General features: G+C 51.1%; 1 protein-coding gene across 1 annotated transcript in view; it reads right to left on the bottom strand.

Annotated features, from left to right (window-relative positions):
* Nucleotides 1–15,819, bottom strand: part of LOC100029476 (unconventional myosin-XV) — a 52,647-nt gene extending 36,828 nt beyond the window's left edge. Inside the window, 16 exon segments of the mRNA XM_056806324.1 lie at nucleotides 711–901; nucleotides 2,718–2,845; nucleotides 3,400–3,500; nucleotides 4,088–4,215; nucleotides 4,374–4,602; nucleotides 4,644–4,713; nucleotides 4,969–5,096; nucleotides 7,546–7,593; nucleotides 7,595–7,614; nucleotides 8,280–8,487; nucleotides 9,516–9,609; nucleotides 10,244–10,381; nucleotides 10,890–11,062; nucleotides 11,065–11,083; nucleotides 15,466–15,530; nucleotides 15,724–15,819. Coding sequence (XP_056662302.1) covers nucleotides 711–901; nucleotides 2,718–2,845; nucleotides 3,400–3,500; nucleotides 4,088–4,215; nucleotides 4,374–4,602; nucleotides 4,644–4,713; nucleotides 4,969–5,096; nucleotides 7,546–7,593; nucleotides 7,595–7,614; nucleotides 8,280–8,487; nucleotides 9,516–9,609; nucleotides 10,244–10,381; nucleotides 10,890–11,062; nucleotides 11,065–11,083; nucleotides 15,466–15,530; nucleotides 15,724–15,819 — 1,836 coding nt within the window.
* Nucleotides 15,820–16,162: the final 343 nt, after the last annotated feature.

Here is a 16,162-nt window from a genome sequence, read left to right as displayed (position 1 = left end):
GGGCCGATGGCCTCCCCCGGAGATCCTGAATCCTCCTAACTCCGGGAGAGCAGAGATAAGGGCCCTCCCCAGTTATCCCCAGGGATAAATCCATCCAGGCCAGAGTGGGACCCAGATGCCAATCTTTCCCATGGACCTAAGCTCTACAGGCACCCCAGGACTAGGTAGCCCCCTCCTCACCATCTAACTGGGTGGCCACAGAGGCTAGGCTCAGAGCCTCCAACCTCCATAATTCCTTCCCTTTGGCCTCAGTTTTCTTCTAAACTAGGTCTAGAAGGTCTCATGAAGTTGGAGTGGGTGTGAGGATGGGTGGAAGGAAGATGGAAAAGAGAAGAGAAGAAACAAGGAATAAGAGAGAAGGGAAGAGGAATGAATTAAGAAAGTGAAGCTCGATAGAAGAATAAACTCTTTTCATTTAATAACTATTGACTGTAGCCTGTGTCAAATCTTCTGCTATAGGAAGTGGCTTGTGCCTGGCATTTCTTTCCAAAAACTTCGTGATTCATGATTTTCTTTCCATGGGCAATCATTGTCCCCACTTTACAATTAGGGAAACTAAGGCCTAAAGGAGAGAACTGACCCAGACCCAGTAGGTGGTGGTGGATCCAGGACTCCCTAGAGCTATTACTTGCACTCTGCCCTTTAGAAAAAGAAATTCCCTCCCCCAGCCAGTCCCACCCTTGGGGATCCCATTTGTGGGGGTCTGGCACCTCTTTCCGGAGGTATATCTTCCAGGGCACTCCCTGGTAGGCATAGAACGTCTCATTGCTCTGGCGATGGAGCTGTGTTTGGATGGGGTCCTCTGCTGGAATAATTGCCCTTGAGACAGCTATGTGAAGGCTGAGATTGGGGGAGATTAAGGGGAGAGGATTAAGAATTTTGGATTCCACGTCCTGTTCAGCTCAGTCCCATGTATTCCCTGCACCCACTGGGTAGCTCAGATCAATGATGGCTCTTTAAAAGGAATAAACTTTACCTTCTACCTTAGTCTCGACTGATATTGAGTATCCGAGTACCAAGGCAGGATCTTGGGTGGCGGTGGTACAAGAGGGACTTGGTGACGTCCCGCCTGAGCCCCCTCCAGTACATTTTGGGAATGACACAACCCCATAAGTCATTCTCCCCCTCCTCAATATCCTCCTCCCCCAGGCACATCCCTCACTCCCGTGTAGCCATTCATTGAGCCAATCAGACGATTGTCATCTCTTCTCCTAGCCAGTGGCCTGAAGCTGAGAGTAGTGTGAACCAGATACCCATAATCAACCCTGGGAACTGGAACTGCCCAGGACACTGCTTGCCTCCCTCCAGCCCACCATGAGGAAGTTATAAGAACAGTGCAATGGCACGCCAGTGTGTAGGGAAGGGAGGGGAAGAGACGAGCCCTGTGAAGGGGACGAGACTAGACTAGACGTGGGTGCGGGGAGGCTCCCGGGCCTATGCTTGGGGAATGCTAAGACGAAGAGTGGAGCTGGCTCTTGATAGCTTTCACTTTAGATGCTGATGGGAAACCAAAAGGCAAATTTCTAGAAGGATCATTTTTAAACATTTCACGTAGGGGCATAATCACAGTCGAGGGCGCCAAAGAGGACATTTTTGACTGAAGGCATAAACCCAATAGCTAACATTAAATAACATTGAAGGGTACGTGTCATCTCATTTGGTCTTCACAACAACCTTGTGAAATAGGTGCTACTGTTATCTCCATTTTCCAGAGGGGAAACTGAGGCTGAGAGAGAATTAAGTGACTTGCCCAGAGTCACTTGGCTAGTAAGCTTTTAGGACAGGCTCTGAATTAGGACTCCTTCTCCTGAGCCATCTGGCCCTTGACCCTGACGGGGTTGGGGAAAAGGTAGGTCCAAGAGAGAACTTCTGTGGGCGCTACATTCCACGATCAATGGGAAGACGCCAAGATGCCTCCGTGGCAAAGGCACTGGAGCTCTGTGGGCCAAGTCCTATTTACCCTGCTCGGTGAGGAGATGCAATGTGCAATGGTCAGAGCTCAGGTAAGAGGCGGAGATCTAGACTGGTGAGGCGAGAGATGCCGAGATGGGAGCGGAATGTGTGGGCAGGGATCTAGGCACCAGAAAGGATCTGTGGGGCAAGAGAAGCAGAAGGCCCTGGAGGACATTGAGGATGGATGCTGGGGAAGAGAAGAGGGAGAGGAGGAATCGAAGGCCAGTGAGGAAGGCCCAAATGAGATGGCAGAAGGCAGTACACTCGGTAGAGAGCCAAGCCTGGAGCCAGGAGGAGAGAGGCTCAGAGCTGGCCTCAGACACTTCCTGGCTGCGCCACTTCACTTGGTTTTCTGTTTTAGAGTCGATGCTAAGGCAGAAGGCAAGGGTTAAAAAGACGAACGCAGGGAAGTGATTTGTACACTTGGCTATCTAGATCCTGGCTGTTATTACGAAAGAAAAGGCCTTTCAGTTTCAGGGATTAGGAGACCACTGGCTCCGAGACAGACAGAACTCGTGCATGTATGTGCAACACGGCGCACAGACAACACCGTCTCCCCCACCACATCCCCTTCCCCACCCCCAAGGCCACGGCGGTCACTACTGCTCTACCTTCCGAGTGTGCCCAGCAATGGGGATGAATGACAAAATGGAGGGAGGGAATCATGGCGGCCTGCCTCGTGGAGGCAAGAGGAGAGGAAGGCTCCCGAGGCCCAGGCTTGCCCTTTCTGCCTCTCCCAGCTTGCTGTCTTCCCTTGCGCTTACCTGGGTGAGTGCCCAGGGGGGGCCTGGAGGCTGACGTGAGAGGCTTGGCAGCTGGGGCGAGGCCTTGGGGCCTAGCGCTGGTCACAGGCTTCACCAAGGCCACCGTCTGTCTGGGGCCCTTGAGCTCCCTAACCCGGGAGAGAATCAAGCAGGGGCTGGGGGGGGGGGGCAGAGGGGAGGGGCAGAAGAGGCTGTCCGCCGGGTCAGGCAGCCACCCCCTAGCTAGGGCAGTGGGGGAAAGCCGGAAGCCTCCTCACGTGGGGACGAGGACTCTCTCAGGGGCACCAGCTCTTCCTTCCTTCCTTCTCCCGGCAGTAGCTGAGCCCCCCTCCCCTGGTCATGCACTGAGCTTCACCACAGCCTGTGAGCAAGGCTGGTAAGACGTTGTGATTGTCCCCATTTTACAGGGGAGGAAACGGAGACCCCAAATGGCGTCAACGTGGAATCTAGAAACCCCAAACCTGTCTGGATCTGCCAGCCGGGGATCCCCCTCAGGGTGGATTCTTGGGAGAACAGGGAACAAGCACAAGCTTTGGGGTCCCCAACAATACAAGCTAGTCCTAAGCCTTGGGGTTCACCAGAATCTTCCTGGGCTACAAGTTGGGGGGTTCTTTCTCCACTTCGGCCCTCCCCGAGGAGGCGTGGAGAAGACGGACACCCCGAGCTGGGACTGGACCCTTACCAGGCCGACGGGGGGCCGCGTGGATCATCTGCTCCTTCAGGATCAGGAGGGCCTCCTCGTGAGGATCGGACTTCTTCACAAACACCTTCCCACTCTCCTTCCTGGGGAGATGGGGGAGGGGAGAGCTAAGGCACCCCGAGAGCCACGTGCAGCCCAGGACAGAGTCTAGCAAACAAGAGCGCCAACGACTGGTCTAAATGTGGCGGCTTGACGGGATGGGGCCGGGGCCCATTGGGGGACGGAGCAGACCGTGTGGAGGAAGCCTTTGCAGAGGTTCGGAGGGGAGTGTGAGCTCGTGCTCCAGAGCTCAGGCCCGAGACAGCGAGCTCTGGGCCCTTCCCCGGCCTCGTCCTCCCCTCTTTATGCTGGGAACGACTCTACAGTTGTCTTAATGGTCCTCCCAGTCCCCAGCTAGAGAGGATGGCTCTTGGGCAGTAGGAATGGATACCAAATAGTGCATTCTGGGGAATATGGAGCAGATGGTCCCCTACTTTGCGGGGGGTGGAGGAGCCCCAATATAAGGGTCTTGGGAGCAGGCGGTTTTTTAAGCTTTGCCTTCTGTTTTAGAACCAATATTGCTTCTAAGGCACAAGAGCGGCTGAGGGCGCTCTAATGGGGGTACAATGACTTGCCCAAGGCCACACAGCTGAGAAGTATCTGAGGCCACATTTGGGAGCAGGGCTCTCACCTGAGGACCGTCTGGTGCTCGAGGCGGCTGCTGGCACTGACGGATGATGGCCTTGATCTGTTGAGTGGGCTGCGGGAAGTGCTCCGAGTTGAGGATGGAGTGGCGAACCAGCTCCGGGGAGGGGGAGACTGGTGGGCGAAAGGCAACATTTCAGGGGATTCGGGTCTCCCTCAGACCGTTTCTACCTTCCAGGGGATCCTCCGAAGGCAGGCAGTCTTTCCCAAAGAAGAGCTGGAGGGCAGAGTGGGCACAGGGGAAAGGGGACGCCCAGACTAAAAGGACTTACAGGGTCTTAAAGAAGAATGCTGCTCCTGTACCCGGACAGGGGTGGCCACTGGTTTAACAGGGGGGACGGAGCCCCTAGGCTTTGAAGGAGAGCCAGACACTAAGGCCTTGGGCTGGAAGCCGACTCCTCCAGGATCTCCCAGCGCTGGGGCTGCATAAATCAGCACTGGCTTGGCTGGGGGACTTCTGTTCTTGGCCTTTAGAGGACCGTCTGCCCCATGGGGCTTCTGCTAAGAGGAGGGAAAACCCTTTACGTCACCTTCCGGCCTACGGAAAAGGAGCAATGGAGCATTCCCTTCCCCAGGAACATCTCTGAGCCCTGATAGCGGCCCCAGAGGCCTCTGGGTGATCCAGGGCAGAGAGTGGCAAACATTGTTCCTGTGTTCCAGAGGAGCAGACAGATGCCAAAGGCACCGTCCGGGTCAGCAGCCAAGCCAGAGCCACCCGCTCCCGTCTGTCTGTCCCTCTGATGGCCTCCTTTCTCCTCCCTTCCTTTAGCTGCTGTTTTCCACGCCTTCCTCTCTAGCCATTCACTCTTCTGCAGGTGTGGGGTACATCTGCATCCCCCATACACCTTCTCTCAGGGCCAGACTCACTTGGGGGGGCAGAGGCTGGGGGGAGGCTCCCAGGGGGGCTGAGGAAGCGCCACAGAGGGGCCTGGATCTGGCGGTGGCGGCTGCTGCTGTTGCTGAAGGGCCATGGCCTGTAAAGTCATCTCTCTTGCCTTTGTGGGAGCAAAAAAAGGAGAAGAAATTGGGTGTGGGGGAGGGGAGAGGAAAAGGAGAAGAAAGCTTCTTCCCTCCCAGGAGCCTCCTTGCCTCAGCCTTCCTCATCCCTCTAATTCACTTGTTGTTCTCTTTTGGAAGAAACAGGAGCCCGGCTGGAAAAGGGGACCAGACAGATCAACTCATTTGGGTCTTTCTTTCCCTTCTCTATATTCAGCCATTCTTGGCCAGCTCCTCATATTTAGGGAAATGGCTCGGGGCCTGGGTGCTGCCTTCTTTCTCCCATGATTAACCAAAGGCAGAGGATGAAATTTTTAGTCCTTCCTTCCTCCCTCCCTCCCTCCCTCCCTCCCTCCCTCCCTCCCTCCTTCCTTCCTTCCTTCCTTCCTTCCTTCCTTCCTTCCTTCCTTCCTTCCTTCCTTCCTTCCTCCCTCCCTCCCTCCCTTCCTTCCTTCCTCCCCTCCCTCCCTCCCTCCCTCCCTCCCTTCCTTCCTTCCTTCCTTCCTTCCTTCCTTCCTTCCTTCCTTCCTTCCTTCCTTCCTTCCTTCCTTCCTTCCTTCCTTCCTTCTTTCCTCCCTCCCTCCCTCCCTCCTTCCTTCCTTCCTTCCTTCCTTCCTTCCTTCCTTCCTTCCTTCCTTCCTTCCTTCCTTCCTTCCTTCCTTCCTTCCTTCCTCCCCTCCCCCCTTACCTTCTGTCTTAGAATCAATACTATGTATTGGTTCCAAGGCCAAAAAGGGGTAAGGGATAGGTAATGGGGGGTTAAATGACCTACCCAGGGGTCACAGAGCTGGGCAGTGTCTGAGGCCAGGCTTGAACCCAGACCCTCCCATCTCCAGGCCTGGCTCTCAATCCACTGAGCCACCTACCTGTCTCTGAATAAATATTTGTTAACTGATTGTTTGACTAGGAACCCCAAAAGATTTTTGATCATTTTTGATCACGACAGGCTTGTTTTTCCATCATTTTGACGGGCATGGAAATTGTGATTGGAAATCATATGGGATTTTTATGGCAAACAGAAGTGATTAGAAATGAGGAAGCCAATGAGAGATCTAAGTCAGAGGTAACGAGCACCTAAATTATCACAGTGACCGTGCGAGGGAAGAGAAGGAGCAGATGGGAGGATTGTTGTGGAGACAGAATCAACAAGATTTTGTAGTTCCTTAGTTGGATTTGGGGTGGAGGAAGAGAGAGAAGACTAGGAAGGTGGCCCTGCCATGGTGATTCTGAGTGACCTCAAGGATGGTGGTACTCTCAGAAGGAATAAGGAAGTTTGGAGAAGGATGAATTTTAAAGGAAAGACAGAATTCTGTTCTAGACGTGTGCAGTTGCTTATGGAACACTGTTGGAAATACACAAAGGACCTGGATGGTTTGGACATGGAACTCGCTAGAGGGTTTGAGCCCGTATGTGGAATTAGTAGTCATCTCCATGGAGATGATAATTAGACTAAAGGAAGCTGGTGAGATCACCAAAAAGAGAAGCAGGGAAGGGCAGAGAGACGAGAGCTCCGACAGGGCTCTGAGAAACATCTATGTTTAGTGGATCAAATGAGAGAATACTTGTGAAGTGCTGAGCAGGCCTTTAGAGATGTTTGCTCTCCTCATAGCTCGCCCCCTCAAGAACATTTAAACATGTAGTGGGTAGGGGACAGATGAAGATCCAGAAAGGAAAATTCAATTCAATGAGGCAGGAAGAAAGAAAACTTGGGCAAGAGCAAGGAGGAAGAGAGTATCTAGGGAGAAGGATTGTTGGCAATGTTAAGAGCTACACAGAGAGCAGGTACTTTGAGGACTAAGAAAAGGCACTGAGTTTAGCCGTCAATAAATAGATGGCTGGGACAGTTGGGTAGCTCAGTGGTTAGAGAGCCAGGCCTAGAGATGGGAGGTCCTGGGTTCAAATATGGCCTCAGACACTTCCCAGCTGGGTGACCTTGGGCAAGTCACTTCACCCCCATGGCCTAGCCCTTACTACTCTTCTGCCTTGGAACCAATACACAGTATTGATTCCAAGATGGTAGGTAAGGGTTTATATTTAATCAATCAATCAATCAATCAAAAGATGGCTACCACAAATTGGCCATTTGTACAAAATTTCTCCCACTTTGCTAAGTGACCATTGGCTCATATGCTCCTCCCACGGAAATATTGGATTAAACCTTATAACTTAAAAAAAATGAAACCCTCACTTTCCATCTTAGGAATATTCATTCTGAAGCAGAAGAGCAGCAAAGGCTGGCAACTGGAATTGAATGAATTGCCCAGTTAGGAAGTGTCTGAGGCCAGATTTGTTGCCAGGACTTTTTCTCTTCAGGCCTGACTCTCCCTCCACTGAGCTGCCCCAACCCATTGCAATTTCTTCTCCTTTATACATGGCAGGTTTTACCACAGTAGGAGTGAAGGCGTTTCCCCAAAGGCCCCCAGAACAAGATGGAGGGTTTGTACTCACCAGAAGCACGGCCTGCTTTTGGATGAAGGCTTGCTGTAGCGCCAACGTGGGAGGAGTCCAGACCTGGGACTACAGAGTTCCAGGATCAGGAGAATTGGGGGTTTGGGGACAGCTGGAGTCAGGTGACAACCAATGGGGTTCAGGGGACGCCAGGGACCAAGGGGGTCAGGGGAAAATGGGGTAGAGGGAGATTTGGGGTATTGGAACCAGAATTGGCTAGGCCAGGGGTCACAGAATAGCTGAGATCGAATCCTGGTGGGCAGCTGGGGCTACCTGAATTGATAGCGTAGGGGCAGAGGGAATTTGGGATCAGGACCAAAAGAGGGTTGGGTCCAGGGGGCGCGGGAAAAATGAAAGATGCACAACTTCCTGCCATCTATCCCTGGCCTTCATCTCCACAGTCCACCTTCCTTCTTCGTATTTCCGGGGCTCAGTTATTAATTTCTCCTTCTTCCTCCTTCCTCTACCCTCCTAGCTTGGGTGAGTGTTAAGGGGAAAAGTAGGAGCAGAGGAGAGAATGGGGAAGGGAATGGGAAGGAGAGCTGGTGAGAGAAGGCAGGGAGAGGGGGAAAAGGAAGAATCAGTGTGTAGGGTGAGGAGGGGATGCCAAAGAGATGATAGCAAGGCCCCGGCACCTGCTCTGGAGTTCCGTGTCCCACCCCCACCCCCACCCTCCCTTCCTAGATCCTTAGGAGTGAAGCTGCTTCCCGTTGAGGTTCAGCGAGGACCCTGACCTCCACCCCAGTGTAGTCTGCTCTCAGCATCCAGGAAGACCCAGAAGGTCTGGTACTGGCCACCAAAGGGCGGAGAGGGGGAAAGATTAGAAGGTAATACTGACCTGAGTCTTGGGGGCGTTCTAGGGGGCCCAGCTGGCTCCTCCTCACTTTTGGGCTGGCCTCCCCCTTTCATCCTATAGGAGATGGCAGCTGGCTTTTCCAGATCCTACAAATGGGGACAAAAGAGTAATACCAGGCCAAGGGTCACGGGAAGATAGAGAAGTTGAAGAACTTCCTGTCAGTCATGCTGGTTTCAGTTCCAATAATCAGCCTTCCTCTTCCCCTCCTATTTCTGGGGATCCGTGATCAGTTTCCCCTCTCCTGCCCCCCAGCTTAGTGAGGCTAAGCCGTGTGTGTGCGTTGTGTGTGTGTGTGTGTGTGTGTGTGTGTGATGGAGTGCCTTTATGATCATGTTGCATGTCAGAGATTATTTCAGAGAATCACCGTGCCATGAGGCATCTATGGGTAATGGCGTTCCCCTGCTCACCACCTCCTTCCAATCATGGAAGCATGATCAAATTGCTCTGCTTTTATTCCTGGAAGGGATATGTCAAGCGACTCCCCTACAGTCCCACCATTTCTGTGATTTCCCCCTTCCTAGGCACCACTTCCTTATGTGTACTGTTTCCCACCTTAGAATAGAAGCACCTTGAGGGGTCTTACAGTCTTTGCTTTTGGATCTGTCGCTCTAGAACTTAATGCTGAGCCAAAGGGCTTGGCACAGAGTAAGGTGCTTAATAAATGCTTTCTCAGAGTCAGCTAGGGTTTCGGTGGATAGCTTGGAGATGGGTTCAGATCTAGCTTTAACACTTTGCTGTGTGACCCTGGGCAAGTCACTTAACCTCCATCACACTTCTGCCTTGTAACTGATACTTAGTATTGATTCTAAGGTGGAAGGTGAGGGCTTAAAACAAAGAAGAATCTGGTGGTAGAGATTAGCTAGGTGACCCTGGTCAAGTCACTTTCTGAACCTGTTTCCTCAGTCCGTAGAATCTGCCAAATAGGGGCAATCAGAGCACCCACTTGTCAGGGCTGGGAGGATCAAATGAGATGATGTCTATGAAACACTGAACACTTCAAAGCTGAAGGCAAGCTGCGGAGTCTGTGTAAGCGTGCTTCTTGCGTGCTTCTGTGCGACCTGAGCTGCCTCTCCTGTCCCCCACACCCGCCCTGAACGCCCCCTGGGCTCCGTACCGTGTTTCCATAAGCCAGCACCGGGTCAAAGAGGCTGTCCAGGTAGCGATCCAGGCCCTTCTGGGGGGCAGCTGCTCCCTGAAGCTGGCGGCATCTGCCAAGAGGGGGCAGGGCCAGTGGGTTTCCAGCCCTGCCAGGGAGCCCCTCCCCAAGGACCGACTGAGGCCTGAGGCGGGAGAGTGGGCAGGGATGGGGTTGGAGCTGGCAGCACATCGTCTCCCTCCAGCCTCCTGTGTGTGGGCAGCTTTAGAGGGTCTGAACTGAGCTCTGTGCGAGGCACTTGGCTAGAGTGGTGACGTGCTGTGCAATGGGGAGCCCAAGGCTTGGGTTCTCACTGGGGTGGTCTTAGGTGAGTCCTTTCCCTAGGCTGACTTTGGCTGTAAAAGGAGGCTCTTAGACGGCAGGATCTTGAAAGGTTTCTTCCATCTGAGGTCTGGGTTTGAATCCCAACTTTCTACCTGCGTGGCTTTGGGCAAGTCGTTTCCCCATCTTAAGATTACATGAGCTTTAAAGGCTCCTTCCAGCTCTGAAGTCCATTGAGCCTCAGTTTCCCAAACACGAAATGGGGATAATGATGACCGTTTTAGATCTCTTGCAGAGCCGTTGGGAAGATCTTATCACGGGTAAGTTATAACCCTATATTGTGTAAGACACTAGAGAGGAGAGGGAAGGAAGGCTCCCCAAGGGGTCAGGAGTGTCCCCAAGGAACCGAATGATGGCCACTGGGCTGTGGATGAATGGCGAAGGGGCTCACCGTGACGGAAATAACTCTCTGAGTCGGGAAGTTTTGTGGTCCAATGGAGCGCCCTCTATGCCGGGGAAGGGCTGGTGTCTCCTCATCTGAGTCCCAGTTATTTCCGAACACCCTGTGGAGACACAGGAAGCACCTAGCTGGTTCTGTACGTCTCCTGCAAGCCTCAGGATCCAGAATTTGCTGCAGGGACTACACCACTGCATCCGTCCTATGGGAGAGCAGCCTGGGCTCAGTCTACTCCTTTCCCAGAACCCTCTGCCCCCCCCCCCCCCCCCCCACTGGACCAGCTTCTTTACAAGGTGATGACTCATCAGTGGATAGGGTGCCAGGCCGGAGACACAAGGTCCTGGGTTCAAATTTAGACTCAGACAACACTTCCCGGCTGGGTGAACCTGGGCAAGTCACTTGACCCCCATTGCCTAGCCCTGACCGCTCTTTCTGCCATGAAAGCAGTACACAGGATTGATTCCAGGACGGAAGGTGAGGGGTGGCTCCTCTTTCTCGCTGCCCCTTTACCATCTCGGAAGCATCACGGTCCATCAGCCCAGGACCAGGGGAACAGAAGCCGCTCGTTGTGCCGGGGAGGGACGAGGGGAGGGCAGGGCTGCTCGGCTACCTACATTCTGGAGCTGCTCCTGCCCTTCTCGGCTCCCTCCGACGTGACGATGAAGTACGACTTCTGCTTGGGGAAGTCCCAGATGAGCTCCATGTCCGAGATCAGATCCAGCACGTAATCGTGGCCCGCCAGCTCCGCCCACTGGCTGCCGTTCTTCAAGGACACCGTCCAGCCTCTCACCAGCCATCTGTCAGGCCCCTGAGGATGTCGGGAAGTCAGAGTCTGGGGGTGGGGGAAGGGTCAGTGTGCCGCCACCAAGTCCCAGGCGCCGGGGGGAGCCCGCAGTGACCGTCCTGTTGGCCTGGGGGTGGGCCTTTCTGTGAGTGTGCCCTCGGGGCTTAACACTGGCCCCGCGTACCCCAGTACACAGTAGCCGCTTAATAAGTGCTTGTTCCCCTGTTGGCATTTCTAAAGACAACCCAGCGGAAGGCAGTACAGGAGAGGTCGCCGAGACCTGGGAAAATCGCAGCTCTCAGGAGGCTCAATTTTCTCCTGTCTAAGTGATGCGGCACTCATGGTACTTCCTCTCTCACAGAGTTGTTGTAAATCCTTTTGTGCTCTCCTTCCCTTCTCTGTGGAAGTACAGGGACGGAGGGTGGCTAAGTTGCTTAGTGGAGAGAGTGCCAGGATTAGAGTTGGGAAGAGCAGGGTTCCAATCTTGCCTCAGCCACTTCCCAGCTGGGTGACCCTGGGCAAGTCACTTCTCCCCCATGGCCTAGCCTGACCGCTCTTCTGCCCTGGAGCCAAGACATAGTATGGATTCCGAGATGGAAGATAAGGTTTTTTGTTTTTAAATTTACTTTTTCAGAATGGCTCTTTAGTATCAAATCTAGGACAGAAGGTAGGGGAGACTCTGGGTATGGAAAATGACATATATTGCAATTAGTTTTCCTTATCTGATGGTTTGGTCTTTTTTGTGGTTGTTACAAAGGAAGTCTTACTGCCTAGGGGGACAAGGGAAGAAATAAGGGGTTAATAGAAACAAAGTGCAGAGGAGCTAGGTGCTCACTGGATAGAGAGCCAAGCCTGGAGATGGGAGGTCCTAGGTTCAAATCTGAGGCCTCAGACACTTCTTAGTTGTGTGACCCTAGACAAGTCACAACCCCAGTTACCTAGCCTTTACCACTCTTCTGTATTTTGAGACGGCAGGTTAAGAGTGAAAAAAACCCAAACCCTTAAACAGCAAGATTTCCCAAAGTCTTTAGTGCTATTTCAAGCTCTTAAGGCTAAATTGAGACTTCTGGGATATCTGGTGTATCGATACTTTTTCCCCCTTCCCTTCCAGAAATCCATTATGCACCCTAGAAATGTGAGCTTGATTATTATCTGGTTGTACAAGAACTCATCGGCCAAAGCGGATGGAAAACACGGCCTCTTTTGTCTTCCTTTTTAATTTGTTGTCACAAAGGATGGTTCATTGGGTCGGTGACATATTCAACCATGAAGATGTGAAAACGAAATACAGGAGCCCAAAGTCGCCGAGCTGTTTAAGCTCCAACAGCTTAAGACTTTCGAGATACCTGGTATGTCATTGTGCCCCCCCCCTCCCCCCCCCCCCCCCCATCACACTCTAGAAATGAGGGGTTTTGTTAATGTGTGGCTGGATGGGGAACTCATCAGTCAAAGAGAATTGAAATAGACATGTTCTAGCCAATGGTAGAAGAAGGGCCCGAGGCTTTGAAGAACAGTGAACGACTCAAAGAACAGAATGGCTGAGCTTCTGGGGGATGCTGAGGACTGTTAGCAAAGGGCTTTCAAAGGCATTTGGGGAAGATCAAACAGAGAGGAGGATCCCTGCTGGGGATGGTCGCAACTCTAATAAAGGACAAAGGAGAGGCAGGAGAAGGGCTCTGCTATTATCAGGTCTCTCTTTTCCCCACAGAGGACAATGATCCTGGAAGGAGGTGACAAAACAGGTGAACCAGGAACTGAAACCTATGCCTAGTAAGGAAGCACCTAATTATCTTCCAGGAGTTCAAATCAGATGCAGGTACTACGTAGCTCTGCGGCTACTGAAGTGACCTGAAGGTACCTCGTTGAGTTACTTGCTAATGGAAATCTTTGAAAAATCATGACGAATGGGAGAGATGTGGTAGCACTGGGGAAAAGGAAACATATCAACTCTAAAAGGGGAAGGAAGGAAGGAAGGAAGGAAGGAAGGAGGAAGGGAGGGAGGGAGGGAGGGAGGGAGGAGGGAGGGAGGGAGGAAGGAAGGAAGGAAGGAAGGGAAGGAAGAAGGAAGGAAGGAAGGAAGGAAGGAAGGAAGGAGGAAGGGAAGGAAGGAAGGAAAGAGAGAGAGAGGGAGGGGGAGAGAGAGAAGAAAGAAAGAAAGAAAGAAGAAAGAAAGAAAGAAAGAAAGAAAAAGAAAGAAAGAAAGAAAGAAAGAAAGAAAGAAAGAAAGAAAGAAAGAAAGAAAGGAAAGAAGAAGAAAGAAGGAAAGAAGGAAAGAAGAAGGAAGAAGGAAAGAAGGAAAGAAGGAAGGAAGGGAGAGAGAGGGAGGGAGGGAGGGAGAGAGGGGGGAGAGAGAGAGAGAAAGAAAGAAGGAAAGAAAGAAAGAAAGAAAGAAAGAAGAAGGAAGGAAAGAAGGAAAGAAGGAAGGAAGGGAGAGAGAGGGAGGGAGGGAGGAGAGAGGGGGGAGAGAGAGAGAGAAAGAGAGAGAAAGAAAGAAAGAAAGAAAGAAGAAAGAAAGAAAGAAAGAAGGAAGGAAGGAAGGAAGGAAGGAAGGAAGGAAGGAAGGAAGGAAGGAAGGAGGAGAAAGAAAGGAAGAAAGGAAGAAAGGAAGAGGATTCTTTGAACTATAGACCAATGAGCTTGCCTTCAATTCCTGGCAAAATTCTGTAAGTCATTATTCAAGGGATGGTTCTTTGATTTGGAAAGAGAAATGGGAAAACCACAAATTGATAAGGGATCGTGTTGCACTGGGAAAAGACTGTAGAACTTGGAGCCCAAGGAGCTGGGTTTGAATCCTGACTTACTAGCTGTGGTGACTCTGGGCAAGTCACTTCTCTATCCTGGCCTCAGTTTCCTTATTTATAAAATGAGGTTCTCAGACTACATGAAAAACCAATTGTTTGGCAGAGAGGTGCTCAGTGGATAGAGAGCCAGATCTGATGACAGGAAGTCCTGGGTTCAAATTTGATTTCAGACTTCCTAGCTGTGTGACCTTGGGCAAGTCATTAACCTCCTATTGCCTAGCCCTTACCATTCTTCTGCCTTGGAATGGACACTTAATATTGATTCTAAGACAGAAGATAAGGGTTAAAAAACAAAACAAGTTGTACCGGATACCTTCATCTTCTTTATTGACAGAACTACTAGGCTGGCAGATCAGGGGAGTGACATAGATAGAATATGACTCATTTTTAGCAGAGTCTTAGGAGCAGCTAGGTGGGTCTGGAGTGGGAGGACCTGAGTTCAAGACCAGCCTCAGATGCTTACTAGCTATGTAACTCTGGGCAAGTCACTTGGCCCTGTTTGTCTGAGTTTTCTCATCTGTAAAAGGAGTTGGAGAAGGAAATGGCAAAACCACTCGCATCTCTGCTAAGAAAACCCGAAATGGGTGTCATGGAGAGTCAGAGACGCCTGAAATGAATGAACAATGAAGCTGACAATGCTTTATGTAGCCTCCTGGACAACGTGAAAAGATATCAGCGGTCGTACAATCAGGTGAATTCGGAATTGTCCAGGCCAAGGGGGAATGTTTAATGGATCGGGTTACAATTTGGAGAGAGATCTCTATTGGAACATGGAGCGAGTTTGTCCTTGACTCTCTGCTAGTCATTATTAATCAACGATTTGGATGAAAGTACAGAGAGCACGTTTTTAAAATTTGCATCTGATCCAAAGTAAGAGAGATGTGCTGAATAACAAAATGGGGCCCAAAGCCCTTAAATGGGCTTGGACGATGGGCCAAAGGTGATGAGGTGAAATGCTACACACACACACACACACACACACACACACACACATGCAGTATAGTTTGTACTATAATTATGTATGTACTCTAAAATGGGATTTTATTATTATTTGGCTGCCCAGAGAACTCGTCTTACAAATATATACACACAGACATATATGGAGAGAGACACAGAGAGGGTCACCCCTTCCCCACCCCCAATAAGGCCCCAGAGTTGGACTTCAGTGTTGTTTTTACAACACATGTATGGATATACGTATATAGGATGATCCAAAATAATCTGTAGTGGGACAAATTTTGGGAGAGAGATTCGCATTCACAAAATGGAAGTTTTTCATAGATAGAGCACTGGGAGCTGGAAGTCTGAATTCAATAACAATCTGGAAGACCTGAATTCAAATCAGCCTCAGAAACTTACTAGCTCTGTAACCCTGGACCAGTCACTTAGACCTTCTTCTGTCTTGGAACTGATACTTGGCATAGACCCTAAGACAGAAGGTAGGGGTTAAAAAAGGGAAAAGGACTTCTTTGGGGAATAGTGAGTTCCCCATCCTGCATGTTTCCAAGTAGAGTCTGAATGATTCCTTTGGGAGGATATTGTAGAGGAGAAGCATGCTAGACGACTTCGGGATTACTTCTAGTTCTGAAATGTCGTGATCCATACCTGTGTTTCAGAATATCTCCAGTCACATCCTCTCCGGTGCTCCATGAATGGACTGGGCAAGAAAACTGGTCCCCTGGAAAGCCAATGGAGTGGTTGATGGATTCTACTGAGCAATGAGTTGGTAAATTTCCCAAGTCCTCCCCGTCTTCTCACCGGAGGCCTCCCACTCTCTCGGCGGTCCATTCCTTCTGCTATCGCCCCATTTCATGGGTGCTGAAACAGCCTCCTAACTGGCCTCCCCCCTCCCCTCTCTCCCACTTCCAGTTCATTCGGCAGTTCGGCCGGATTTTCCTTAAACATTGCTTTTGGCATGTTGGTCCCTTGTTTAGAAACCTTCCTTGCTGCTAGGCTCATGCCGAATTCCTCCTCCTGGTGTTCAGAGGCTGCCGTGATAACCTGTACTCGCCGCCTACTTCCCTACTCATTCACGTCACGCCTCTCCTATACAAACTCAGCGGTCCAGCTAGTCTATAAGCCTTCATGTTGTTGTTCAGCCATGCCTGACTCTTCATGACCCTGTTTGGGGTTTTCTTGCAGAGATACTGGAGTTTTGCCACTTCCTTCTCCAGCTCATCTTACAGATGAGGACATTGAGGGCCCAAAGGGTTGAATATGTAAGTGATAAACTACACTTACTCTTTATAAGAGGAACAATAGAAATGTATTACCTGTAATTGGTAAAATAAACTATCTCATA

The sequence above is a fragment of the Monodelphis domestica genome, chromosome 7 (assembly GCF_027887165.1).
Source record: "Monodelphis domestica isolate mMonDom1 chromosome 7, mMonDom1.pri, whole genome shotgun sequence".
NCBI lineage: Eukaryota > Metazoa > Chordata > Mammalia > Didelphimorphia > Didelphidae > Monodelphis > Monodelphis domestica.
The sequence above is the reverse complement of the archived record's forward strand: the minus strand, read 5'-3'. Positions and strand labels throughout refer to the sequence as shown.